General features: G+C 46.3%; 2 protein-coding genes across 8 annotated transcripts; both read left to right on the forward strand.

Annotated features, from left to right (window-relative positions):
- The first annotated feature begins 787 nt into the window (after nt 1-787).
- CIART (circadian associated repressor of transcription) lies at nt 788-6,644 on the forward strand. Of its 4 annotated transcripts, none has more exons than XM_021923339.2 (7): nt 788-899; nt 1,151-1,231; nt 1,483-1,908; nt 2,080-2,155; nt 3,024-3,102; nt 3,532-3,643; nt 5,981-6,644. In XM_021923339.2, exons 3-7 carry the CDS (start codon nt 1,543-1,545, stop codon nt 6,503-6,505), a joined length of 1,158 nt encoding a protein of 385 aa, XP_021779031.1. In that variant the 5' UTR covers nt 788-899; nt 1,151-1,231; nt 1,483-1,542; the 3' UTR covers nt 6,506-6,644. The 4 variants fall into 4 exon arrangements, with proteins under 4 accessions (XP_021779031.1, XP_021779038.1, XP_021779034.1 ...); XM_021923346.1 differs by having other exon boundaries at nt 1,789-1,908; XM_021923342.1 differs by lacking the exon at nt 1,151-1,231 and having other exon boundaries at nt 814-899.
- A 6,717-nt stretch (nt 6,645-13,361) lies between these two features.
- On the forward strand, nt 13,362-26,678 carry MRPS21 (mitochondrial ribosomal protein S21). Of its 4 annotated transcripts, none has more exons than XM_031652525.1 (3): nt 13,362-13,463; nt 13,872-13,986; nt 26,359-26,678. In XM_031652525.1, exons 2-3 carry the CDS (start codon nt 13,904-13,906, stop codon nt 26,537-26,539), a joined length of 264 nt encoding a protein of 87 aa, XP_031508385.1. In that variant the 5' UTR covers nt 13,362-13,463; nt 13,872-13,903; the 3' UTR covers nt 26,540-26,678. The 4 variants fall into 4 exon arrangements, with proteins under 4 accessions (XP_031508385.1, XP_031508386.1, XP_031508384.1 ...); XM_031652526.1 differs by having other exon boundaries at nt 13,448-13,513; XM_031652524.1 differs by having other exon boundaries at nt 13,452-13,517.
- Nucleotides 26,679-27,080: the final 402 nt, after the last annotated feature.

Here is a 27,080-nt window from a genome sequence, read left to right on the forward strand (position 1 = left end):
AAAAAAAGTCAGGAAAAACTGAGTTTCGTTTTGACCTCTAGCGTCGTGGCGGGGTGGCATCTGAGCTGGTAACGTGCGTGATAGGTTATGTAAGAAAAGGGCCGGAGGAGCCGCCCCAGCGGGAGCCAGACAGGACGCGGTGTTCTCGGCTGCAATCCCCACCCTCCTCACCCAGCAGGGCAGGAGGCACCCAGCTTGGAGGAGAAAGGGGTGGGGGAGGTGAAACAGAGACCGGAGAGTCACGAGGGCTGGCCCGCCGAGAGCGGGAGAATATACCGTGTCACACACTTCCATTCTCTCACACACACGTTGCAGACACAAATCACTGATGGTTTCCACGTGCTGCGCTCGTGAGCGGAGGTGTTCAAAGAGGGGGCAGATGAGTTAGTTCCTAAGACGGAACCGGGGGTCCCACGTCCGGAGGCGCACGCCTTCAGTGGCACAACCAATCTCTGCACACTCAAGCTGCGCGTCTCTGGCGCATCACCATCCTATTTAAGGCCACGGACTCCGCCCTTTTCCTCCCCTCCCTTCTTTTCCACTCTTTTTCCATCCTCCTCCTTTTCTCATCACCGGGTCCTCTCCGGCAGCCGCATGTAGGGGCGGAGCACGGAATGCTTCCCTTACAGCCAATCATCACCTGGCTGCCCTCTATTGGCTGAGGCCCTTTGTACTGTAGCAAATGGGCTATGGACTTCAGTAACGAGAATCACGTGTTACCGGCGACACAACCAATGAGGGCGCGAGATCTGTGTAAGCAGGGGGAGGCACGTGCCAGGCCGCACGTGTCTGGGAGGGGGAAGGGGCGGGGCCCCCTGAGAGGCGGAGGTGGGTAGCCAGACCCGGAGAGACGGTGAAGGAGCTGGAAACCGAGCCAGGGCTGAGCCGGCTGACAACAGGTAAGGATATTCGGAGGAAAAGCGAGCTGTTAGGGAGGATTTGGGAGTGGATTTGGGGGCTGAATGCAGATCTTGGTATTGGGAGGGTTTGCATCACGTGGCAGGTGCGAGCCCAGAGAGACCCGCACAGGGATCCTGATCTTGAAAGATTGGGAGAGGGCAGGAGGCCAGTCTTTATGGGGGCGGGTCCTGTAGGGTCACCAGGTGGGTTCGCGTGCGCAGATTGACCTCTCGTGGGTGGCATGGCTTAGGTGAAGAGGCTTGCTGCGGACTCAGGTTGGCGAACAGCCCTGGCGAACAACGGGCGGAGGGGAAGGTGTCTTTCAAGTCAGGTATTTGAATTGAGGGAAGAAAAGAACGGAGGCCGCGTCAGGCAGAGAGCTGCTCTGCGGCGGCCAGAGAGGGAATCCCAGGTTCTTAATGGGCGGGGGTGGGGGTAGAAATGTCTTTTTCTATTGTGTCTGAGACTGGTAATATTGGGAAGGGGGAGAATAAGTATTATCCCACGCAGTACACCCCAATCTCCCAGTCCATTTCCTAATACTTAAACTCCGGTTTCAAACTCCCTCGCTTTGCTCTTCAGTTGCAGGTTCCGATCTTTGGGTACTCCAGGAGCTGCTCTCCAGCCCCTGCTTCTGGACCTATGGATTCTCCATCTAGCATTTCTTCCTATTCCTCCTACTCTCTCTCTTCGTCTTTTCCCACCTCCCCAGTGAACAGTGACTTTGGCTTCCCCTCTGATAATGAGAGGGAGGACAAGGGGGCCCATGGGCCCAGGCCAGACACTGTTGGGCAGAGGGGAGGTTCCCGGCCCAGCCCGGGTCCTATCCGCTGCAGGCATCGATCCAAGGTTTCCAGTAACCAACATACACCATCTCATCCGGAACAGCGGGGTTCGGCTTCTCCTATGGCAGGATCTGGGGCGAAAAGATCAAGAGATGGTGAACTGGAGACCAGTCTAAACATCCAAGGTTGTACCACAGAGGGAGACCTGCTGTTTGCCCAGAAGGTAAGAGAAAGCAGGTGAAAGGAGACTCTCCTGGAGTGGCTTAGCACCCAGCTGGTTGATAAGGACCCTATAAGGATAGTAATGACTCCCAGATTTGGAGGTGAAGGAAGAGCCACTGCTGGTGTGGACAGTTCTTGGTCTTCTCACAGCCTTTGTCCTGTTTTCCTACAGTGTAAAGAACTCCAAGGATTTATACCTCCTCTCACAGATCTACTCAATGGGCTGAAGATGGGTCGTTTTGAGAGAGGTAATCTCATTAGTTGCATTCATTTGGGCTAGGTTCATTTCTCTCTCTCTTTCCCTCTTTTGATGTGTATTTCTCTTTTTTTTTTTTTTTTTTTTTTTTTGAGACGGAGTCTCGCTCTGTTGCCCAGGCTGGAGTGCAGTGGCCGGATCTCAGCTCACTGCAAGCTCCACCTCCCAGGTTTACGCCATTCTCCTGCCTCAGCCTCCCGAGTAGCTGGGACCACAGGCGCCCGCCACCTCGCCCAGCTAGTTTTTTGTATTTTTAGTAGAGACGGGGTTTCACCATGTTAGCCAGGATGGTCTCGATCTCCTGACCTTGTGATCCGCCCGTCTCGGCCTCCCAAAGTGCTGGGATTACAGGCTTGAGCCACCGCGCCCGGCCCTGATGTGTATTTCTCTTAAGTTCTTGTTTGGGGCCTATATTACTCCTTTTTTGCTACTATGACTTAATTATTATTATTGTTATTATTATTTTTTGAGACGGAGTTTTGCTTCTGTTGCCCAGGCTGGAGTGTAATGGTGCTATCTCAGCTCACTGCAACCTCCGCCTCCTGGGTTCAAGCGATTCTTCTGCCTCAGCCTCCCCAGTCGCTGGGATTACAGGCGCCCACCACCATGCCCAGCTAATTTTTGTTATTTTTAATAGAGATGGGGTTTCGCCATGTTGGCCAGGCTGGTCTCAAACTCCTGACCTCAGGTGATCCACCCGCCTCGGCCTCCCAAAGTGTTGGGATTACAGGCGTGAGCCACCTTGCCTGGCCCGACTTAATTTTTTTTAGATCAATCAATTTTAGCCCCCTTCTGTTCGTCCTTTACCTGACTACATGCTTGAATCTCAATCCTTAATCTCTCTCTGTCCCTATCCCCAGGATTAAGCAGTTTTCAGCAGAGTGTGGCAATGGACAGGATCCAGCGTATTGTAGGTGTTTTGCAGAAGCCACAGATGGGGTAAGTCCCCTTGGTTCTTTCCTTGGGTCTTCATAAAAAGGAAATTTCTTCAATCCTGTTGCTGGTTTTTTAAAGCAATGTCATTTTCGGCCGGGCGCGGTGGCTCACGCCTGTAATCCCAGCACTTTGGGAAGCCGAGGCAGACGGATCACAAGGTCGGGAGATCGAGACCATCTTGGCTAACACGGTGAAACCCTGTCTCTACTAAAAATACAAAAAATTAGCGGGGCATGGTGGTGGCTGCCTGTAATCCCAGCTACTCAGGAGGCTGAGGCAGGAGAATGGCGAGAACCCGGGAGGCGGAGCTTGCAGTGAGCCGAGATTGCACCACTGCACTCCAGCCTGGGTGACAGAGCGAGACTCTCTCAAAATAAATAAATAAATAAATAAATAAATAAATAAATAAATAAAGCAATATCATTTTCACAGGGAACGTTACCTAGGAACCTTGCTACAGGTAGAAGGGATGTTAAAGACTTGGTTTCCACATATAGCTGCCCAGCAGTCGTCATTGAGTGGTGGCAAGCATCAGCTGACCAAGGTAAGAACTTAAGAACATGAGGAAGTGGTGGGAAAATAGCCAAGGAAATGAAATGTGCATGCAGAAATGTCCCCTTTTGCCATTTTCTTTTGAATCTTTTCTTCAAGTTTCTTTTCAGGGAAGGAAATTCCTAAACTTTCTGCATTGTCTTGATTCCTATATGTTTTTTGTTGTTTGTTTGTTGTTGTTTTGTTTGAATCACTGAAAAGAACTCCATGAAGTTTAATCCTATCCCTCATGCCACAGCTTGTCTGCTTTCTGCATAGATACAAAAGGCTTTTTACCTGGCCAAATGATTCATGCGGGAAGATACCTCAGCTTCTCTCTGCAAACTCTTTTTTCCCTACTGCCCCCAAACCCTTCCCCTCTCCTTCTTTTCATCCTTGTGCCAAACCCTTAGAAAGTTTTTGAGTCTACACTGGGTTTCAAGGGCTGGTCATAAGAGGTACATCACTGGAAGTGGGAGAGGGGGGCACTAATAGCAGCAGTGTTGATAGATTCTTAGACCTGGTACAGAAGTGACCTATTTTCGGCTGGGCGCGGTGGCTCACACCTGTAATCCCAGCACTTTGGGAGGCCGAGGTGCATGGATCATGAGGTCAGGAGTTCGAGACCAGCCTGGCCAAGATGGTGAAACCCTGTCTCTACTAAAAATACAAAAATTTGCCGGGCGTGGTGGCGCACGCCTGTAGTCCCAGCTACTTGGGAGGCTGAGGCAGGAGAATTGCTTGAACCCGGGAGGCAGAAGTTGCGGTGAGCCGAGATCACGCCATTGCACTCCAGCCTGGGCAACAAGAGTGAAACTCTATCTAAAAAAAAAAAAAAAAAAAAGAAATGACCTATTTTCTGTCCTCAAATAATAGGGTATATAGAGGGCTTTCAAATGATGGAGAAGGAGAGTCTCCTGTAGATAATCACCAGTCCTAATTTTCTTTTTTTTTTTTTTTTTTTTTTTTTGAGACGGAGTCTCGCTCTGTCGCCCAGGCTGGAGCGCAGTGGCCGGATCTCAGCTCACTGCAAGCTCCGCCTCCCGGGTTCATGCCATTCTCCTGCCTCAGCCTCCCGAGTAGCTGGGACTACAGGCGCCCGCCACCTCGCCCGGCTAGTTTTTTGTATTTTTTTAGTAGAGACGGGGTTTCACCGTGTTAGCCAGGATGGTCTCGATCCCCTGACCTCGTGATCCACCCGTCTCGGCCTCCCAAAGTGCTGGGATTACAGGCTTGAGCCACCGCGCCCGGCCACCAGTCCTAATTTTCAATCAGCCATGGTTATTATTGCTGTGACTCATCTATTAAAAAATAAGTAGGCCAGGCAGAGTGGTTCACGCCTGTAATCTTAGCATTTTGGGAGGCCAAAGCAGGTGGATTGCTTGAGCCCAGGAGTTTGAGACCAGCCTGGGCAACATGGTGAAGCCCAGTATCTACAAAAAATACAAAAAGTAGCTGGGCATGGTGGTGTGCGCCAGTAGTCCCAGCTACTTAGGAGGCTGAGGTGGGAGGATCTCTTGAGCTTGGGAGGTCAAGGCTGCAGTAAGCCATGATTGTGCTAGCCTGGTTGACAGAGTGAGACCCTGTGTCAAATATAAAATTAAAAAATATGTAGGAGGAGGATCTTGCCTGAATATTAATTTACGCTTTTTTTTTTTTGAGACAGAGTCACCGGCTCTAGCCAGCCCAAGCTGGAGTGCAGTGGCGGATCTCGGCTCACTGCAAGCTCCGCTGCCGAGTTCACGCCATTCTCCTGCCTCAGCCTCCTGAGTAGCTGGGACTACAGAGCCATACCTGCGCCCGGCTAGTTTTTTGTATTTTTAGTAGAGACGGGGTTTCACCGTGTTAGCCAGGATGGTCTTGATATCCTGACCTCGTGATCCGCCCGTCTCGGCCTCCCAAAGTGCTGGGATTACAGGCTTGAGCCACCGCGCCCAGCCTAATTTACGCTTCTTAAAGAACTCAAGATAGAATATTCAAATTTAAATACAGAATTTGGGAAATGATGATTCCAATTAAAAATAGACTTCAAAGAAATTCTAAAAGGGATTATTTTATAAATAGTGAGAACCTATGGAACTGTTTGTTTTTTGTTCATCTCTGGATATCCAGTGTCTAATATAGTATGTGGTCCATAATAGACCATTTATTTTTTGAATAAATGAAAGTATAATTTAGTTACTAAAACTTTTACTTAATCATGGCCTGGCAAGATCATATCTGCTGCGTAAAACGAGGTATGTTTGTATTACAAACTGAGTTCCCAAGGAATGCAAAGGTTTAAGTAACCGGGTGAAGCTCATCTGAAAGCTTTCTCCACATTTATTTTTCTCATTTCTCCCCTCCGTAGCATTTTCCAAGCCACGACAGTGATTCAGCCGCTTCCTCTCCTGCATCTCCTATGGAAAAGATGGACCAGACACAGCTAGGACATCTAGCTTTAAAACCAAAGCAGCCTTGGCACCTCACAGAATGGCCAGCTATGAACCTTACCTGGATCCACACCACTCCAATTTGCAACCCCCCTCTCAGCTCCCCAGGTACTATCTCCTTTAGCCATGGTCCTTTAGGCACTGGAACCGGTATTGGCGTCATTCTTTTCCTACAGCATGGAGTGCAACCCTTCACCCACTCTGCCCCAGCCACTCCAGTCCCACCTACTACAGCATCTCCTGTCGTCCCTGGTGAGCCTATGAAACTATCTGGAGAGGGGCCTCGTTGCTACAGTTTGCCAGTAACTCTGCCATCAGACTGGAGCTATACCCTATCCCCTCCCACTCTACCCACCTTGGCCAGGGAGATGACCAAAGGACACCGGGAGCAGCAGAGAAGCCATGCTCCAGTTGCTCCTGATGCTCATCTTCTCAACCTCTAGCCCGGGGCATACAGCTGTCCACTGTGATTTCTAATTTGTGTAAATATTCATGTATATATGTATTTTTACTTTTAATGTGTGCATTTGTGTTGAGGGAAGACAAATCCTTTCTGATTAAAGAAATTTTTTTATACCTAAACAGTTTGCTGATTGGGGGAAATTGAAAACTTTCTGCCTCCAAAACCAATCCGTATCCTCTGAGCTGCAGTAAAAGTAGAAAAGGGATGGGGATGTTTGTGAACATGAGCTCTACCAAGTTAGAGTCTGGATGACAATATAAGACTTGTGGGAGAAGGGGACTCTACTGCTATTTTCCTAGGGAACATCCTTGAAACAGTTAGAGTTCAGATTTGGGTTTATGGGTTTTTTTTGTTGTTGTGTTTTGAGATGCAGTCTCGCTCTGTTTCCCAGGCTATAGTGCAGTGACACAATCTCGGCTCACTGCAACCTCTGCCTCCTGGGTTCAAGCGATTTTCAGGCCTTAGTCTCCTGAGTAGCTGGGGTTACAGCACATGCTACCATGCCTAGCTAATTTTTGTATTTTTGTAGATATGGGGTTTCACTACACGTTGGCCAGGATGGTCTCGAACTCCTGACCTCAAGTGATTCGCCCACCTCAGCCTCCCAAAGTGCTAGGATTACAGGTGTAAGCCCTGGCGCCCGGCCGGGTTTATGTTTTCATTCAGGCTTAGACACTATACCTTTCCCTTTGTTTTGACACCTTTGTAATCTTCCAGCTGGCCCAGACTTGCAGGTTCTTCTGCTCTGGGCTAGCTCTTTGCTTTGATGGGAGCTGTTGATGCCTGTAATAAACACATATGTAGGTTTCTGCTGCCAGAGGAGGAACACAAGAGCCAAAACAGCCACTGTGGTTGCCAGTTGTAAAGAGGAAAGGGCTCCCTAGAATTGTCAGACTTGGGAACACCTCAAGACACTAGGCTTCATACTTACTCAAAAAGCTGCAGCTAGGCCAGGCACAGTGGCTCATGCCTGTAATCCCAGCACTTCGGGAGGTTGAGGTGGGCAGATCACTTGTGGTTAGGAGTTTGAGACAAGCCGTGGCCAACATGGTGAAACCCTGTCTCTACTAAAAATATTATAAAATGAACCGGGCATGGTGGTGGGTGCCTGTAATCCAAGGTACTCGGGAGGCTGAGGCAGGAGAATCACTTGAACCTGGAAAGTGGAGGTTGTAGTGAGCCAAGATCACGTCACTGCCCTCCAGCCTGGGCGACAGAGTGAGACTCTGTCTCAAAAAAAAAAAAAAAAGAAAAAAAGCTGCAGGTGCTAGATGTATGCTGGACTAAGGAAGGCAACTCAGTGTTAGGAGGAGGCAAAAATGAAGACCACGAATGGATCTATAACTACCCTTCTTTGTATATTACCCTCTTTCTGATTTGTCTCACTTTCCACCAAAACCATTTCCTCTCCCATCCTAATCCTTTGTAGGGCATCAGGCTTCTCTGACAACTTAGTCATTGCTTTTTGCTCTTTAGTGTGATTCTCAAAAGTAGTTACACATCTTTCACCCATTCTCAAGTCTTCTGTTCTCAGGGAATAATTGCCTCCCCTTATTTTCAGAGAATATGACCTCCTTTTAAAGGCAAACCTATCGATCTGTGCTTCTGATTACCTTCACCCCTGGAACTTTTGCTGTGTCACATATCCCCTCTTTATCTTGTAACTTCAGTTTGTCCCAACAACATTTATTTGTCCAAGTATCACAAGTATGATCAGACTAGAGTGGTGGCAATGGAATGCTTTGATTACAAATATGATCAGATCCTTCCTCCTTGAAAACATATCTTAAGGCTGATTGTCCTCTTATTTTCTCCATAATTCTCGACAAGGTAGTCTATTTATACTCTTTCTGATTCCTTTCTGCCACTCCGTCCTTAACCTCTTGCAGCCTAGCTTCCACTGCTTTCACTTTGTTGCACCTTCCAAAGTTACTAATGAGCCCACAGAACCAGTATTGTAATCTAGCTTCCCCCTAATCAACAGCTATACCCTTTACAAAGGCTATGTACATTATGCTGTCTGTATCATTTGACACTCGATGCTGCCTACTGAAACACTCCGCCCTCAGATCCCATGACAGCACACTATCCTAATCCTCCTCTTACCTATCTGGCAGCAATGTCTAGGTCTCTTAAGGGCCCCACTTCAACCTACTCCAAAGTGTGGGTGTTCCCCTAGGCTCAGGCCTTGGCCCTTTTCTCTGACTACATTCTTTTGTGGCTTTAATTATTGCTTCAACTTAGAAGACTGCTACAGCTTTATCTCTAGTCCCAATCTTTCCCCTGAGATGGCATACTGAGTGTTTAAGTTTCTGTTGGACAGTTTTATTTACATATTGCTGATACTTAAACATTATTGAAACTTTCAGTGTTTTAGAGCCAAGACATGCCTCTTGGCTGGGCACGGTGGCTCACACCTATAATCCCACCTGAGGCGGGTGGATCTCTGGAGGTCAGGAGTTCAAGACCAGCCTGGTTGACATGGGGAAACCCAATCTCTACTAAAAATACAAAAATTAACTGGGTATGGTGGTGCACATCTGTAATCCCAGCTACTCAGGAGGCTGAAGCACGAGAATTGCTTAAACCTGGGAGGCGGAGGTTGCAGTGAGCTGAGATTCACCACTGCATGCCAGCCTGGGTGACAGAGTAAGACTCCCTCTCAAAAAAAAAAAAAAAAAATGCCTCTTGTACATCCAGTTCAACCCAACCTCCTCATTTGATACATAAAGAAACTTAGGGCCAGGCGCAGTGGCTCACGCCTGTAATCCCAGCACTTTGGGAGGCCAAGGCAGGTGGCCCACCTGAGGTCGGGAGTTCGAGACCAGCCTGACCAACATGGAGAAGCCCTGTCTGTACTGAAAATACAAAAAAAAATTTTTTTTAAATTAGCCAGGTGTGGTGGTGCATGCCTGTAATCCCAGCTACTCCGGAGGCTGAGGCAGGAGAATCCCTTGAACCTGGAAGGCAGAGGTTGCGGTGATCCGAGATTAAGCCATTGCACTCCAACCTGGGCAACAAGAGTGGAACTCTATCTCAAAAAAAAAAAAAAAGGGAAAGAAAAGAAAAGAAATGAAACTTAGGAGACTTATCTAGGACAACATGATGTGTGGAACAGAACTTGGTTTCCAGTCTGATGTGTTTTCCAGTAATCACCAATCAAATTATTCTTTCCTGAAAACATGTCCTGCTACCACTTTTTTTTTTTTTGAGACGGAGTCTCGCCATGTCACCCAGGCTGGAGTACAATGGTGCGATCCTGGCTCACCGCAACCTCTACCTCCCAAATTCAAATGATTCTGCCTCAGCCTCCTGAGTAACTGGGATCACAGTCACCCACAACCACACCCAGCTATTTTTTGTATTTTTAGTAGAGACGGGGTTTCACCATGTTGGCCAGGCTGGTCTTGAACTCCTGACCTCGTGATCCACCCACCTCAGCCTCCCAATCCCATGCCTGCTGGGATTACAGGCATGAGCCACTGTGCCCGGCCAGCTACCAGTTTTTACAGTCTCCTCTTCTGTTAGTGCTACCTGTGGTATCCCTAGGTACCATAGTTTTTTGTTTTTTGTTTTTTCCTCTGGATAACTAGGCTTAAAATTTGGTGCCATCTGGTCACCAAATCCTTTTTATTCTTTATTTGGAATATCTCTTAAAATCCATTTCTTCCTATCCATTCCATTGCCACCAGTCTGCTCTAGACTTCACTGTACCAGTAGTCTCTCTTGCTTCTAATCCCTTTTCGCTGATAACCAGGTTAATTTTCCTAGAACAGTGCTTTGCATATCATATCCTATTCAGATTCTTCAATGGCTCTCCAATGCTTTGAGAAGAAAGTCCAAAATCTTTAATCACAGTCTCTATTTTTCCCTGTGCTCCCCTGCATGATCCCTCTGGTGCAGTTTTTTGGTTTTTTTTTTTGTTTTTTTTTTGTTTTTGACTCCTTAACACTACACCTTTTTGCTCCTAAGCTCTTGTTCAAACCTTTCCTGCTTTGCTTCTGTTATCTAAACCCTGCCCTCTTTCAATGACTAACTCAAGTTCATCCTATCATTCTTTCTGTTAAACATGATCTATACACTCAGTGTTTGGCCCTTTACTCCATTAAATGGAATCATGTACATAAAACACCTAGTGCAGGGTTTGGGGCCTGGTGGGGTGGCTCACGCTTGTAATCCTAGCACTTTGGGAGACCAGCCTGGGCAACGTAATGAAACTACTAAAAATACAAAAAAATTAGTCTCTACTAAAAATACAAAAAATTAGCTGGGCATGGTGGCATGTCCCTGTAATCCCAGTTACTTGGGAGGCTGAGGTGGAAGGATCACCTGAGCCCAGGAGGTCCAGGCTGCAGTGATCTATGATCATGCCACTGCATTCTAGCCTGGGCAACAAGAGTGAGACTCTGCCTCAGAAAAACAAACAAAAACAAAAAACACCCACCTAGTACAGGGTTTAGTATATAGTAGGCTCTCAAAAATGTTACTCTTCAGCTGATCCAATGGTAGTGGTTAACAGAATTTATTAACATCAGTTCCTCTCCCTTCCTTTCTTTCAACGTATCTTTATATATATATATATTTTTTGAGACGGAGTCTCGCTCTGTCACCCAGGCTGGAGTGCAGTGCCACCATCTCAGCTCACTGCAACCTCCACCTCCCAGGTTCAAGTAATTGTCTTGCCTTAGCCTCCCAAGTAGCTGAGACTACAGGCGAGCGCCATCACACCCAGCTGATTTTTTGTATTTTTAGTACAGACAGGGTTTCACTGCGTTAGCCAAGATGGTCTCAATCTCCTGACCTCGTGATCCACCCGCCTTGGCCTCCCAAAGTGCTGGGATTACAGGCGTGAGCCACCGCGCCCGGTGTATCTTCATATTTTATTCTATTTGATTCCCACGACAAATTTTGTGAGACTGACAGGGCAAAATTAGTCCCATTTTAGACATGAGGAAATAGAGTGAGTCTGGCAACGGCCAGATAGTAAATATTTTAGGCTTTGTAGGCTTTATGTCTCTATTGCGACTACCCAACTCGGCCATTGTAGCCCAAAGCAGCCATACGTAACACACAGACAAATAAGCATGACTGTAGTTCAAGTCTTATTTACAAAAACGGGTGGGGCAGGATTTCACCTGTAGACAGTAGTCTCCAGACCCCTGATTTTAAATGACTTATTCAAGGTCATAGGCCTGATGAGTATTAGAATTGAGATAGAATCCAGATCTCCCAACTTTGAAGCCAGTGCCTTTCACCACATTACGCTGTGGCATATTTTATTTATTATTTGTTTGTTTATTTTTTGAAATGGAGTTTCACTCTTGTTGCCCAGGCTGGAGTGCAATGGTGCGATCTTGGCCCACTGCAACCTCCACCTCCCAGGTTCAAGTGATTCTCCTGCCTCAGCCTCCCAAGTAGCTGGGATTACAGGCATGCAGCACCACGCCTGGCTAATTTTGTATTTTTAGTAGAGACAGGGTTTCACCATGTTGACCAGGCTGGTCTCGAATTCCTGACCTCAGGTGATCTACCCACCTCAGCCTCCCAAAGCGCTGGGATTACAGGCGTGTGCCACCGTGCCCGCCCCTATTTATTTATTTGTTTGTTTGTTTATATTTAATTTTTCGAGACAGGGTCTCTCACACTACTGCCCAGGCCAGGGTGCAGTGGTGTGATCACAGCTCGCTGCAGCCTTGACCTCCCAGACTCAGGTGATCCTCCCCCTCAGCCTCCCAAGTAGCTGGGATGACAAGTCATGCCACCATACCCAGCTAATTTCTGTATTTTTTGTAAAGATAGGAGTTTTGCTTTGTTGCCCAGGCTGGTCTCGAACTCCTGGGCTCAAGTGATCCACCAGTGTTGGCCTTTCAAAGTGCTGGGATTACAGGCTTGAGCCACCGTGCCCAGCCCACATAATTTATTTTGCGTTTATTATATACTACCTCGTTTTAGTATCTTTTATGTCTATATACTATCTCCTAGTGGTCCAGGAGGCACTAGAGTGGTATCAACAGTATCTGACACAGAGTAGTCATTCAGTGAAAGTTTATTGACAAGCATAATAATGTCGCAATCTAGTTCTATTTCGTTACTTTGGACCTGGCTTACTCTGAGGTGGGCTTAAGTGTTTGTGTGAGTTATTAGCATTAACTGAGGAGGATGCACACGCCTGTGCGTGTGTGTGTGTGTGTGTGTGTGCGCGCGCGCTGTCTAAGGGAGGTACGTTTCCCACAGCCATTAGATGTTAACTTACGTGCATAACCATAAATGGATATGTATAGGTAGCAAACAAGTAAGAGGACGGGTGTCTCCACAGTGAAGAAGAAATTTAAAAGGAGCTTTTTCAGTAGGTCTCACTAGCACAAAAAGGCATAGAAGCTGACATAATTTTGTAGTCTAAACCCTGCAGGTGTTTCCCATATATTTGTTGGTTTCACTTTATGTAGTTAAATTAGTGGGAAGATGATATAGGAAACTCACAGTGTGTTTATTTCTTTTCCTTAGCACTTAGGCAGACGACGTGTATGAATCAATCTATTTTTCGTCCGGAGAGATTTCAAAGAGTCTGTCCTTTCTTAAGAAAAGACAGGAAGCATCCTCAGGAAGCGCCTACTTCTCTCGTTTTCCATCGAGAAAGAGGAATGGCTCAAATATTTATCAAGGATTTCACAGGATTAAGGCGTATGAAATGGGGCTGACCTTCTCAGAGGCCGAAGGACTTCGACTCCATGAGAGGGCGAGAAACGTGTTTCGGGGGAATTTAAAAAGTCAATTAGTATTTTGCTTTGTCAGGTGTAGAGTCCAGGCCCGGGGAAGAGCGGCAGCCGAGGCCATAAAGGACGTTGCTATGGTTTCCACGCACGTCGTCTCCCTCAGCCTGTTTCTTTGCGCGGCGCTGGCGATTGCGTAGTTTCCGCTTCCGGTAGTGAGGAGGCCAGGTGAGGAGCTGTGCAGGGTTTGGGTGAAGGAAGGCTGGCTTGGCGAGAGGGCAGGTTTGCGGGCTTTCGCCTGCTTTTTCAAAGACCAACAGAGAGCCCTTTCCTAACTCTCAACCCAACCGCTTTTGGAACTATGCGGTGGTTGGGACCCTGTGGCTCTTCTTTGTCGCTCCTGTCCTTCCCATGCCCGGCTACCATCTCTTTTCTTCTCTATGCGAGGGTTTGAATTGGCAGTGAGAATGAGAAATAACGATTCGCGTCTACTTTCTAGGATGACTTCTGTGTGCTCCATTTCGCGCGTCCCTGAGCATGTTGAATTTCCAAATCCTAAATAAGCCGCGCGGTGTAGTTTGTATTATGTTGCGTTTCTCTTTCTAATTTCCTCACCTTTTCTCCGTCATCCTTTAGGCTCTACAGAGTGAAGGTTTAAATCCAAGGTCATGGCAAAACATCTGAAGTTCATCGCCAGGACTGTGATGGTACAGGAAGGGAACGTGGAAAGTGCATACAGGCTCCTAAACAGGTAACTGTTAAGGGACCAGAATCATGCCTAGACTCTCTAGGAAGTGCAGTGGTTATTCTCTTCCTTCCCCTTTCGTTGATTATTCTCAAAGCAGTGCCAGCCCAGGTGTTCACAGTCTCTTAAAACGTCTCAGTCCCTCAGTTTATTATCTTAAAAATGAAGTTCTGGGCCGGGCGCGGTGGCTCACGCCTGTAATCCCAGCACTTTGGGAGGCCGAGGCGGGTGCATCACATGAGGTCAGGAGTTTCAGACCAGCCTGGCCAACATGGTGAAACCCCATCTCTACTAAAAATACAAAAATTAGCCGGGCGTGGTGGCAGGCACCTGTAATCTCAGCTACTCGAGAGTCTGAGGCAGGAGAATCGCTTGAACCTGGGAGGCAGAGGTTGCAGTGAGCCGAGATCGAGCCACTGCACTGCAGCCTGGGCAACAGAGTGAGACTCTGTCTCAAAAAAAAAAAAAAAAAAAAGAAAAGAAAAAAAAGTTGTTCCTCAAACCTAACTGTATGAATCTTATTCAACAAGTAATCACTCCCCTCCACCTCTCCGCTTTTAATTTAATTTAATTTTGTTTTTTTGAGATGGAGCCTCTCTCTCACTCAGGCTGGAGTGCAGTGGCACAATCTCGGCTCACTGCAAGCTCCACCTCCCGGGTTCATGCCATTCTCCTGCCTCTGCCTCCCGAGCAGCTGGGACTACAGGTGCCCGCCACCACACCCGGTTAATTTTTGTATTTTTAGTAGAGACGGGGTTTTACCTTGTTCGCCAGGATGGTCTCGATCTCCTGACCTCAAGTGATCCACCCGCCTCTGCCTCCCAAAGTGCTGGGATTACAGGCTGAGCCACTGCGCCCGGCCCCACTTTTTAAATTGAGACAAGGTCTTGCTGTGTTGCTCAGTAACCCTCCCGCCTCAGTCTCCTGAGTAGCTGGGTCTAGCCGCGCACGCCACCACCGCAGTTACTTTTTGTATTTTCTGTACAGAGGGAGTCTCGCCATGTTGCCCGAGCGTAATCACTCCTTTTATGAGGAACCTGAATTCTTTCGAAGACTTAAAAAAGAGCCCAAAGGGAAAATCAAGATGTGAAATTGCTAGGAAGCAGGAACATAGTATGATAAATAGAAAGTTGAGAGAGGTATTGGTGTGGGACAAAGCTAAAGGAAATGGTAAATTCAGCTTGGGATCCTAGAGAAGCAGGCCAAAGATGGGAAAGCTGGCTGGGTGGGATGACTCACACCTGTAATCCTAGCATTTTGGGAGGCCCAGTAAGGGAGGATTGCTTTTTGCCAAGAGTTCAAGACCAATCTGGTAAACATAGCAAGAGCCCATTTCTAAAAATATTAAATAAGAAGAAAGGGAAAAAAAAGAAAGATAGGAAAGCTTACAAGTTTTGAGGAAAGATACAGCATAAGGAAAAATACATAAATGGAAACGAACTAGCTGGGGTGGAGGAGCTTTATAGCTTTATTGAAAATTTTTGAATGCCAGGCTGAAAGATGTAGAAGAGCCCTAATAATACTTTTTTTTGCTCTGTTGCCAGGCTGGAGCACAGTGGCGCAGTCTTGACTCACTGCAACCTCTGCCTCCTGGGTTCAAGTGACGCTCCTACCTCAGCCTCCCGAATAGCTGGGACTACACGTGCCCGCCACCATGCCTGGCTGATTTTTGTATTTTTAGTAGTGACGGGGTTTCACCATGTTGTCCAGGATGGTCTCAATCTCCTGGCCTTGTGATCTACCCGCCTCAGCCTTCCAAGATGCTGGGATTACAGGCGTGAGCCGCTGTACCCGGCCCAGCCCTAGTAATACTTTACCACTGATTTCTCAAGCAAAAAGTTCTTAGCCTTCCCTTCTCACCAGTTGTGTGGATTTTGACTTTCTGGTATGACTCACTCATTTTCTTTCCCCAGTGTGAAGTAACTTTTGGAGAAACAAACGCTTGTTGAGTTGAATTATCAAATAATTGTAAGGAAGGGGCTCCTGTAGTCCCAGCTGCTCCAGAGGCTGAGGCAGGAGGATTGCTTGAACCCAGGAGTCCAAGACTGTAGTGTGAGTGCACTCTTGTGTCTGTGAATAACCACTCCACTGTAACCTAGGAAGCATAGTGAGACCACATCTCTTAAAAAAAAATGTAGGAAAGATATTGCCTTAAGGCCTTTAATGTGGTAGCTTTATTTCACAAGTAAGGGAAGCCTTGGAAGATCAGATTATCTTTATTGGGTTATGCAATTACTGAATGGTGGAGAGGATCCTAAAGCACATCTTTTGAATGCAATGTTCTTTAATAATAGATTATTTACTAGTCTTACTAGAAATGGAGAGACTTACGGTAGTTCATTTTCCAATTTAGAATCCTTATCTTATCATTTCAGTAGGTGTAGCTTTAAAAAAAAAACCCAGAATCCTCATCTGATTGGGTTTAAATATCGGTAGGGTTCTTGAGGACTGAGAGGGCAAAGGAAAGGGAACCTAGTTCTTAGCAAAGCAGAGAGTTCTAGGTGTAGAAGGTCGGATGGCAGAAGACCACAGTTAGGAAAAAAATGCTGTCAGAAGCTGTGTAAATGAGAAGCAGTTCCAGGCTCAGAATGGTTTATATGTCTTTTAAAAGGATCTTGTCTTAGGGTCAGGCGTGGTGGCTCATGCCTGTAATCCCAGCACTTTGGGAGGCTGAGGCGAGTGGATCACCTGAGGTCAGGAGTTCAATACCAGCCTGGCCAACAGGGTGAAACCCCGTCTCTACTAAATATATAAAATTAGCTGGATGTGGTGGCAGGTACCTGTAATCTCAGCTACTTGGGAGGCTGAGGCAGGAGAATCACTTGAACCTGGGAAGCGGAGGCTGCAGTGAGCCACAATCATGCCACTGCATTCCAGTCTAGGCCACAGAGTAAGACTAAAAAAAAAATAAAAAATCTGGGGTCAGCTGCATCACCTCATTCTATGTGCATAACAATCATATCCTTGGCCTGAAGCTATTCCCTCTACATTGTCACTTACGCTGTAAGTAAAGATAAATACCAGGTTGTAAGGTATCCTGTTTCATTTTTCTCTCTTTCTCCTCATTCCCAACTCTCCTATTTCAGACCTTCTGGTGGCATGTCTGAGAAGTATATTATGTCTGATGACCTTTCTCTGCCCCTATCTTGCTATCTTGGAAGTAACAATATGAACGACTTTTTTTTTTTTTTTTTTTTTTTGAGACAGAGTTTCGCTCTTGTTGCCCAGACTGTAGTGCAATGGCGCCATCTCGGCTCACCACAACCTCTGCCTCCTAGGTTCAAACGATTCTCCTGCCTCAGCCTTCTGAGTAGCTGGGATTACAGGCATGCGCCACCACACCTGGCTAATTTTCTATTTTCACTAGAGATGGGGTTTCTCTGTGTTGGTCAGGCTGGTCTCAAACTCCTGATCTCATGTGATCCACCCGCCTTGGCCTCCCAAAGTGCTGGGATTACAGGCTTGAGCCACTGCACCCAGCCTAAAATGAACGTCTTTATAGGTAACATCCAGACCCTGTAGTGAGTTAGCTAGTGAGATGAATGTTGAATTTAGGAAAAGGCATGTGTTATGTATAACTTCACTCTTTTTTTCTGACTTCTCCCTGTAAATCTTTTTCTGTATGATTTATTTTGGTAGATTTAGATGGGTCTTCTGGCCATGGTTGTTGAGATGTTTATATTATTGAAAGATCAAAGGATAGCTGTTACTTAATGGTAAACAAATTTCCAAAAGGCTCTGTTTTAGTTCCCTTATTCCTAAAGTGTAGCTAACACAAAAACAAGAATTTTGTTTTTAGAAAATTAGCTACTTTGACAAAGAACAACAAAATTTGTGGTATAGTATTATTTACTGAACCACTTTTATTTATTTATTTATTTATTTGAGATGGAGTCTCCCTCTGTCGCCCAGGCTGGAGTGCAGTGGTGTAGTCTCAGCTCATTGTGACCTCCGCCTCCCAGGTTCAAGCGATTCTCCTGCCTCAGCCTTCCGACTAGCTGGGACTACAGGCGCATGCCACCACCCCAGCTAATTTTTTGTATTTTTAGTAGAGACGGGGTTTCACCGTGTTAGCCAGAATGGTCTCGATCTCCTGACCTCGTGATCTGCCCGTCTTGGCCTCCCAAAGTGCTGGGATTACAGGCGTGAGCCACCATGTCCAGCTGAACCACTTCTTACAGTTGTATCAAGAGAGTAGTGGCTGGGTGCAGTGCCTCACTCAAGTATTCTCAGCACTTTGGGAGGCAGAGGAAGCTGGATCTCTTGAGGCCAGGAGTTCAAGACTAGCCTGGCCAACATGGCAAAACCCGGTCTTTACTAAAAATACAAAAATTAGCTGTGCATGGTGGCACAGGTCTGTAATCCCAGCCACTCGGGAGGCTGAGGCAGAAGAACTGCTTGAACCTGGGAGACAGAGACTGCAGTGATGCCCCATATCATATATGGAATGCATCCCCATTTACACTTACAATTTGAAACAAAGAATCTGAGAAACAAAATATTTCTCATCTCCTTCCTGATTATCTCTTCATTGATACCAGGTTTGCAGAAAACATAAGGCCAGCTCTTATCTTTTGAGAGAAGACTCTCTTCTTACTTCTTTGTCTAAGGTTGTCTATACCCCTTTATATATGTCTCTTTTAAAAATCCTTTCAGCCACTATATTTTTAATTTAATCAACACTCAGTTTTTGCTTTTCCTGTTTTTTTTTCTGTTTTTTGTTTGTTTGAGACGAAGTCTCGCTCTTGTCCCCCAGGCTGGAGTGCAATAGCGTGATCTAAGCTCACTGCAACCTCTGCCTCCTGGGTTCAAGTGATTCTCCTGCCTCAGCCCCTCAAGTAGCTGGGATTACAGGCGCCTGCCACCATGCCTGGCTAGTTTTGGTATTTTTAGTAGAGACAGGGTTTCACCATGTTGGCCAGGCTGGTCTCAAACTCCTGACGACCACAGGTGATCCACCCATCTCGGCCTCCCAAAATGCTGGAATTACAGGCGTGAGCCACAACACCCAGCGCACATACTACTTTTATGGTTCTCTTTTTATTGATGACTGGCATTTTGCACATACCTATTTCCTGGGTGGAAGTGTTAATATTAGACAGCAGGAGAGTGGTCAGTGTGACACCCTGTGGTTTCAACCCTGGCTGCCTATTAGGATCACCTGGGGAACTGTCAGGAAAACAAAACTAATGTCAGGGCCCAATCTGAGATGAATTAGAATCTCCAGGGGTTGGCACCTGGCTGGCAGCATTTTAAAAAACATACCATGAGATTTCACCAGGATTGAAAATTATTATAATAGACTTGTAGCCTCCTGGCCGGGCACCGTGACTCATGCCTGTAATCCCAGCACTTTGGGAGGCTGAGACAAGTGGATCATTTGAGGTTAGGAGTTCGAGACCAGCCTGGCCAACATAGTGAAACCCCGTCTCTACTAAAAATATAAAAATTAGCCGGGTATGATGGTGCACGCCTGTAATCCCAGCTATTCAGGAGGCTGAGGCAGGAGAATTGCTTAAACCCAGGAGGGGAGGTTGCAGTGAGCCGAGATCGCACCGTTGCACTCCAGCCTGGGTGACAGAGTGAAACCCTGTCTCAAAAAAACAAAAGACTTGTAGCCTCCTTAAGGACAGAAACTTATGCTTTTTCATTTGTATATCTCTTGGATTTACCAAAGTGTCTGGCACATCCAGAGCTCTCATTAAATGTCTTCTTAATGAACACAAATATTCCTTTATCTTTTTTGTCACTTCCTTATTTAATGTTTGTCAGACTTTTCCACTGAAGTGTCGTTAACAGCACAGGAGTGTGAATGAACTATAGGGGTTCTGCTACTATAAGCAAACATGGAATTTCTTTGAAGTTTCCCTAAATTAAAATTTAAGGTGAACTTCGTATTCGCTGCCATTGCATCTGTTTTACGGGTAACACCCCCGCTCCCTTGAGTTAAAATTGGTGCTCCAGGCAGATGCATCAAATTTGTCCAGAAACTCTTGTATCCCTTGGCATTCTGTTAAGTACCCTAGTTAAGAAGCACAGTATTACCTTTTCTTCAGGGATTAAAACACCAAAGTAGGAGTAGAATTTGAAATAAAGCAATTTACATTGCTTAAAAAGAAAAGGGGTTGGCACCTGGCTGGCAGCATTTTAAAAACCATACCAGTCTTAGAATAATTTCCTTTTTTCTGTTTTCTTTTTTTTTTTTTTTTTGAGACAGAGTCTCGCTCTGTTGCCCAGACTGCATGGTCTTTGCTCACGGCAACCTCTGTCTCCCAGGTTCAAGTGATTCTCCTGCCTCAGCTTCCCGAGTAGCTGGGATTACAGGCATCTACCACTATGTCTGGCTAATTTTTTGTAGTAGAGATGGGGTTTTACCATGTTGGCCAGGCTGATCTTGAACTCCTGACCTCGTGATTGGCCCGCCTGGCCTCCCAAAGTGCTGGGATTACAGGCGTGAGCCACCGCGCCCGGCGTCTTAGAATAATTTTCTAGGTAAAGACTTTTAAACTTGTGTATGTGAGCAGACTGATTTTGGAGTGATGCAATCTTCTGTTTTCCTGCTGCCTGTTAATCACATTTGCTGACTGATGCACTTTTCTGTTTCTTTTCTCTGCTTTTCCCAAATGTCCTGTCTCTAGCCACTTTTTCTGTATTATCTCTCTCACACTCCAACTGTCTTCTGATCTCTTTCAGCTCTCATAGCTGGTAGTTTAAAAATAATTTGCTCGTTCTGTAATTGCTCTCCTAATTACAATAGGTAGGAGAGCAAATGAGTCTAGAGGAAGGTGATTAAAGCTTTACCATGTTTGAAGTACAGAGAGAGTCTTACAAAGAAAACAGCCTATGTGTCTGCCCAGTGAGGCCACCACAAAATGCCTGTTATATAACTGGGGGCCCTCATTGGTGCCCAGGGATGAGGAGGTGGAAAGTGGGGGTTGCTAGGAAGCCCTGCATGATTGACTGGGCCCCAAGCAAAGAAAGGCGAGTACACTGGAAGCATGCCCTGTTGACTCCTTTTACGCCTAGTGGGCTACCTTGTAGGTCCATTGAGTCCTTCTGCATACACGTCTGTCCTGACGTAGACTGGCTACACTGACATGTGAGTCTGCCACCCGCAACTCCCCCCCACTCCAGGCAGCTTGGCTCCTTTTACATAATCATTTGAATTTCACTAAAGCTGGCGGCTGGTTTCTCCTTCAGTATTAGGTTGCCAGGCACCCGAACTCCAGGCTGATCTGTTTACTCTAAAGCTCTTGATATGCTAGTCCTTGAACTACTTTTGGAAGCAGAAGCATCATTAGTAACACCCTCTCTATTCTTGTGTTTTACAAAGCTCTTCTTACATCCTTTTCTATTAGAGGTAAACTTGAGTAGATACCTCTACTGTAGGAACTCTGGATCATTTGAAGATAATCTGTGCCTTTTTTAGGATGACTAGAACGTGCCAGGTAAGGGAGGGAATCCTCACCTGGCATCTTGGAATTTATTTGGTCTGTGTTTTGGAAGTAAGTAGTACATCCAGGGAATGCCATTTACCAACCCCCATCATTATATTATTTCTTTTCCCTTCACCATTCTTATGTTCTTTTAGTATTCTTTTTCCTTGTCTTGCCCTTTTGCCTGACAGTACAGGCATTTCCTTGGTAAGATGATCACCTCTGTTTTAGAAGCCTTTTGGAACTCCAGTAGGGTTCCTGAGTCATACTCAACCCCTTCCTCCTCTTGCAGTGTTGTTGCATCCTACTTTTAAACTGTCTGTCATTCTAATAGATTCCTCTTCCTAGGTCATATTTATTCAGGGTCTCTGTCCTTTTTATATTCTCTCAAATCCAGTCTCCTTGTACTTTTTATATTATATATCCAATCTTTTTCTTTCAGGGGCTTTTTTCTATATTTTCTCCAGTATACTACTTTCTAGTCTAAAAAGCAACCTTCATTAGACAGTATTAAACACAAGTCTCAGCAGAAATAAATGTTTACATGCTTAGATCATTTTTTTCTTCCAGTGTCCTGTATCGGCTTCCATTTCTTCTTTATTCTGATTGAAGAGTCTAGCCCAGCTCTTCACTCCCTCTTTTACCCATGGATACTGCAACAATTTGTCTTCTGAAATTGGTGGTTTTTGTTTGAGAAGCAGAATACTGTTGTAGAGCACTTTACTACTGAATTCTGCTTATAGTTCCATTTTGTGATCTTGGGCAGGTCAGCCTCTCTGAACTTCAGTTTCCTAATCTATAAAAAGAGGACATTATTTGCCTAAACACTTTCATAGGAGTGTAGTTACAGATTTGATCTCTAACCTTAGAAAGGACACAACCCAATGAGGGGTTCAATGTAATACTGTTTGACCAGTGCTATAAAAGAGACATTAGCCGAGCGTGGTGGTTCACACCTGTAATCCCAGCACTTTGGGAGGCCGAGGCGGGTGGATCACCCGAGGTCAGGAGTTCAAGACCAGCCTGGCCAACATGGTGAAACCCTGTCTCTACTAAAAATACAAAAATTATCCAGGTGTGGTGGTACGCCCCTGTAATCCCAGCTACTTAGGAGGCTGAGGCAGGAGAATTGCTCGAACCTGAGAGGCGGAGGCTGCAGGGAGCCAAGATGGTGACACTGCACTCCAGCCTGGGCAACAGAGCGAGGCCCTGCCTAAAAAAAAAAAAAGAGAGAGACATTAACAGTGTGCCATGGTGTTGGTTGTCCCTGGACCATCAGCAGCAATATCAGGTGGGAATTGTTAGAAATGCAAATTCTTGGCCCCCTACTCTAGGCATACAGAATCAGAAACTGGCACAGCAGTCTGTGGTGGTCTTTGAAATAGGGTTTCACAGCCGAGCACGGTGGCTCATGCCTGTAATCCCGGCACTTTGGGAGGCCCAGGCAGGCAGATCATGAGGTCAGAAGTTCAAGACCAGCCTGACCAATATGATGAAACTCCGTCTCTACTAAAAATACAAAAATTAGCTGGGCGTTGTGGTACGTGGCTGTATTCCCAGCTACTCGGGAGCCTGAGGCAAGAGAATCACTTGAACCCGGGAGGCAGAGGTTGCAGTGAGCCTAGACTGTGCCACTGCACTCCAGCCTGGGCAACAGAGCGAGAGTCTGTCTCAAAAAAAAAAAAAAAACAACAAAAAGCCGGTTGCAGTGGCTCACGCTTGTAATCCCAACACTTTGGGAGGCTGAGGCAGGTGGATCACCTGAGATCAGAAGTTCGAGACCAGCCTGGCCAACATGGCGAAACCTTGTGTCTACTAAAAATAACAAAAATTATCTGGGCCTGATGGCGGGTGCCTGTAATTCCTACTTGGGAGGCTGAGACAGGAGAATTGCTTGAACCCAGGAGGCAGAGGTTGCACTGAGCCGAGATTGCACCATTGCACTCCCGCCTGGGCAACGAGAGCGAAACTCCGTCTCAAAAGAAAGAAATAGGGTCTTGCTTGCCCAGGCTGGAGTGCAGTACCACGATCATGACTCACTGCGGTCTCAATCTCCCAGGTTAAAGCAATTCTCCCATTCTCCCACCTCAGCCTCTCAAGTAGCTGGGAGTGCAGGTGTGTGTGCCACCATGTCTGGCTAATTTTTTATTTTTTGTAGAGATGGGGGTCTCACTATGTTGCTCAGGCTAGTGTCAAACTCCTGGGCTCAAGCGATCCTGCCAGCTTGGCCTCCCAAAGTCCTGGGATACAGGTGTGAGCCACCATGGCCAGCCAGCAATCCCTGTTTTAACAAGCTTTCCAGATGACTACTGCATGCTAAAGTTTGATTTCACCTGAACTAGTTTACAGCTGTGATAACAATTGATTTGGGCCTTTGAGGAACAAGTAGGATTTCATCAGGAAAAGAAAAGAATGATATTTCAAGTAGAGGGAATATCATGAGCAAAGAAAAAACAAGTATGTAGGATGCCTGTAGAACTGCATATACTTAAGTGTGACTAGAGCATTGGCATTATAGGGCAGGTGTTTTGTTTTTGCTTTTTGACACGGAGTCTCCGTCTTTTGCCCAGTCTGGAGTGCAGTGCCTTGATCTCGACTCACTGCAACCTCCACCTCCCAGGTTCAAGCTATTTTCCTGCCTCTGCCTCCCAAGTAGCTGGGATTACAGATGGGCACCACCATGCCCAGCTAATTTTTGTATTTTTAGTAGAGACGGGGTTTCACCACGTTGGCCGGGCTTGTCTCGAACTCTTGACCTCAAGTGATCAGTAGGGCAGGTTATTAAAGATAAAGATATATATATAGGGTGCAGTTGTTCAGGCTTTGAGCTTAGACTAGTAGTTCCAAAATCTGTCTGTACATTGGAATCACCTGGGAAACTTAAAAACCTGCTCATGTTCCTTTCCCTCTCCTTTGTGATTTAATTAGACTGGGGTGTGGCCCAGGGTTTGGAATGTTTAAAAGATCCCTGGGCAGTTCTAATGTGCAGATGATTCTGGGAACTTTAGTGGCTTAGGTCATTCTGTACATTAGGAAAGATTTTTTAGCACCAGAGTGACATGATCTGATTTGTTTTAGGATAATAATTGGTATAGGAAAAGAGTGGAAATAGGGCAACCTACGTATTCACACTTCAGATAAGTTGTTCTTTAGGATTCCTTCACAACCACTTTCTTGTTCTCATGTTCAGGTTTAATGCCTCTTGTGAGTTTTTGTTTTGTTTTTCCTTGAGACAGAGTCTCTGTTGCCTCGGCTGGAGTGCAGTGGCACCATCTCTGCTCACTACAGCTTCTACCCCGAGTTCAAGGGATTCTCCTGCCTCAGCCTCCTGAGTACAAGCACCCACCACTATGCCCAGCTAATTTTTGTATTTTTAGTAGAGGCGGGGTTTCACCATGTTGGACAGGCTGGTCTTGAACTCCTGACCTCAAGTGATCTTTTTGAGATGGAATTTCGCTCTTGTTGCCCAGGCTGGAGTGCAATGGCGCAACCTTGGCTCACCGCAACCTCCGTCCCCAGGGTTCAAGCAATTCTCCTGCCTCAGCCTCCCGAGTAGCTGGGATTACAGGCATATACCACCATGCCCAGCTAATTTTGTATTTTTAGTAGAGACGGGGTTTCTCCATGTTGGTCAGGCTGCTCTCAAACTCCTGACCTCAGGTGATCCACCCACCTCAGCCTCCCAAAGTGCTGGAATTACAGGTGTGAGCCACTGTGCCTGGCGGGATGGAACTTTAAGTAAGAGAATCACCTTAAGAATCACCCCTAGTGATTTTGTTCTTGTTGAAAATGACTCTCCCCAATTGAAGTCTCTTAAATGCCCATTAGTTGAGAATCATTGCTCTAGGGAGACATGTTCTTAAGGGACTGTATCATATCCCTCAGGTGTGTTGTGGTAAAATAGGTTTGAGAACGTAACTTTGACTATAAACTCTACAAGAGCAAGGACCATGTAATTAATTGCTTTTTTATTTCCCAACATTTTTTTTTTTTTTTTTTTTGAGACAGAGTCTCACTCTGTTGCCCAGACTGGAGTACAGTGGTGCAATCTTGGCTCATTGCAACTTCTGCCTCCTGGGTTCAAGCATTTCTCCTGCCTCAGCCTCCTGAGTAGCTGAGAGGGACTACAGGCGCACGCCATCATGTACAGCTAATTTTTGTATTTTTAGTAGAGACAGGGTTTCACCATATTGGTCAGGCTGGTTTTGAACTCCTGACCTCAAGTGATCGACCCGCCTTGGCCTCCCAAAGTGCTAGGATTACAGGCATGAGCCACTGTGCCCAGCTTTTTTTTTTTTTTTTTTTTTTTTTGAGTCAAGGTCTCACTCTGTTGCCCAGGCTAGAATGCAGTGGTAGGATCTCAGCTCACTGCAGCCTCGAACTCCCAGGTTCAATTGATCCTCCCACCTTAACCTCCTGAGTAGAGGGGACTACAGGCGTCTACCACCATGCCTGGCTAATGTTTGTATTATTTGCAGAGACGGGGTTTTGCCTTGTTGCCCATGCTGAAATTTTTTTTTTTTCTTTTTTGAGACAGGGTCTTACTCTGTCACCCAGGCTGGAGTACAGTGGTGCAAACATGGCACACTGCAGCTTCCGTCTCCCCTGGGCTCAAGTGATGCTCCCACCTCAGCCTCCTAAGTTGCTAGCACTACAGACACATGCCATGTTGCCTAGGCTGGTCTCAAACTCCTGGGCTCAAACAATCTGCTCACCTTGGCCTCCCAAAGTGGTGGGATTACAGGCATGAGCCACTGTACCTGGCCCACAGATTCTTATTGAGGCTTCTGTAAGTAGGCAGTTAATGCTCTATTGTCACCATTTCCCACTGTAATTTTTATAAATACCAGTTGTTTGGCCAATCGACTTCTGACTATTTGCTAAACTGGGAAAGAGTAATGATGATCCCAAATGTCTAACCTCATTGCTTGCCTTTATACAGAATCCTCACTATGGATGGGCTCATTGAGGACATTAAACGTCGGCGGTATTATGAGAAGCCATGCCGCCGGCGACAGAGGGAAAGCTATGAAAGGTGCCGGCGGATCTACAACATGGAAATGGCTCGCAAGATCAACTTCTTGATGCGAAAGAATCGGGCAGATCCGTGGCAGGGCTGCTGAGGCCTGTGGATGGGACACCCAGTGCGAAACCCTCATCCAGTTTTGTCTCCATCTCTTTTCTTTGTACAATCCCATTTCCTAAACTCAAATCACATGTCTGCAAAAAGGCCTCCAAATATAGAAACAATTCCATTAGTCAGCAGTGGACCCTGTCTTTTATTAAGTGAAAGAAAAAACTGAGTCTGAAAGTAGTCTAGGAGTAGAATGGTGTTTGCTGGAGCTGGAGGAGGGGGCAATGAGGAATTATTGTTTAATGGGCACAGAGTTTCAGTTTGAGCAGATGAAAAACTTCAGGAGATGATGGCCAGGCACGGTGGCTCATACCTGTTATTCCAACACTTTGGGAGGCTGAGGCGGGTGGATCACTTGAGGCCAGGAGTTTGAGACCAGCCTGGCCAATGTGGTGAAACCCCATCTCTACTAAAAATACAAAAAAAAAATTTGGCTGGGTGTGGTGGTACATGCCTGTAGTCCGAGACACTTGGGAGGCTGAGGCAGGAGAATTGCTTGAACTGGGGAGGCGGAGGTTGCAGTGAGCCAA

The sequence above is a fragment of the Papio anubis genome, chromosome 1 (genome assembly GCF_008728515.1).
Source record: "Papio anubis isolate 15944 chromosome 1, Panubis1.0, whole genome shotgun sequence".
NCBI lineage: Eukaryota > Metazoa > Chordata > Mammalia > Primates > Cercopithecidae > Papio > Papio anubis.

Bases quoted from the DNA above. Each gene is read 5' to 3' on its own strand.
- CIART (XM_021923339.2), top strand. From the start codon at position 1,543: ATGGATTCTCCATCTAGCATTTCTTCCTATTCCTCCTACTCTCTCTCT. The intron at 1,909-2,079 runs GTAAGAGAAAGC...GTTTTCCTACAG, and splicing joins ACCTGCTGTTTGCCCAGAAG to TGTAAAGAACTCCAAGGATT. The intron at 3,644-5,980 runs GTAAGAACTTAA...TCCCCTCCGTAG, and splicing joins GCAAGCATCAGCTGACCAAG to CATTTTCCAAGCCACGACAG.
- MRPS21 (XM_031652525.1), top strand. From the start codon at position 13,904: ATGGCAAAACATCTGAAGTTCATCGCCAGGACTGTGATGGTACAGGAA. The intron at 13,987-26,358 runs GTAACTGTTAAG...GCCTTTATACAG, and splicing joins GCATACAGGCTCCTAAACAG to AATCCTCACTATGGATGGGC.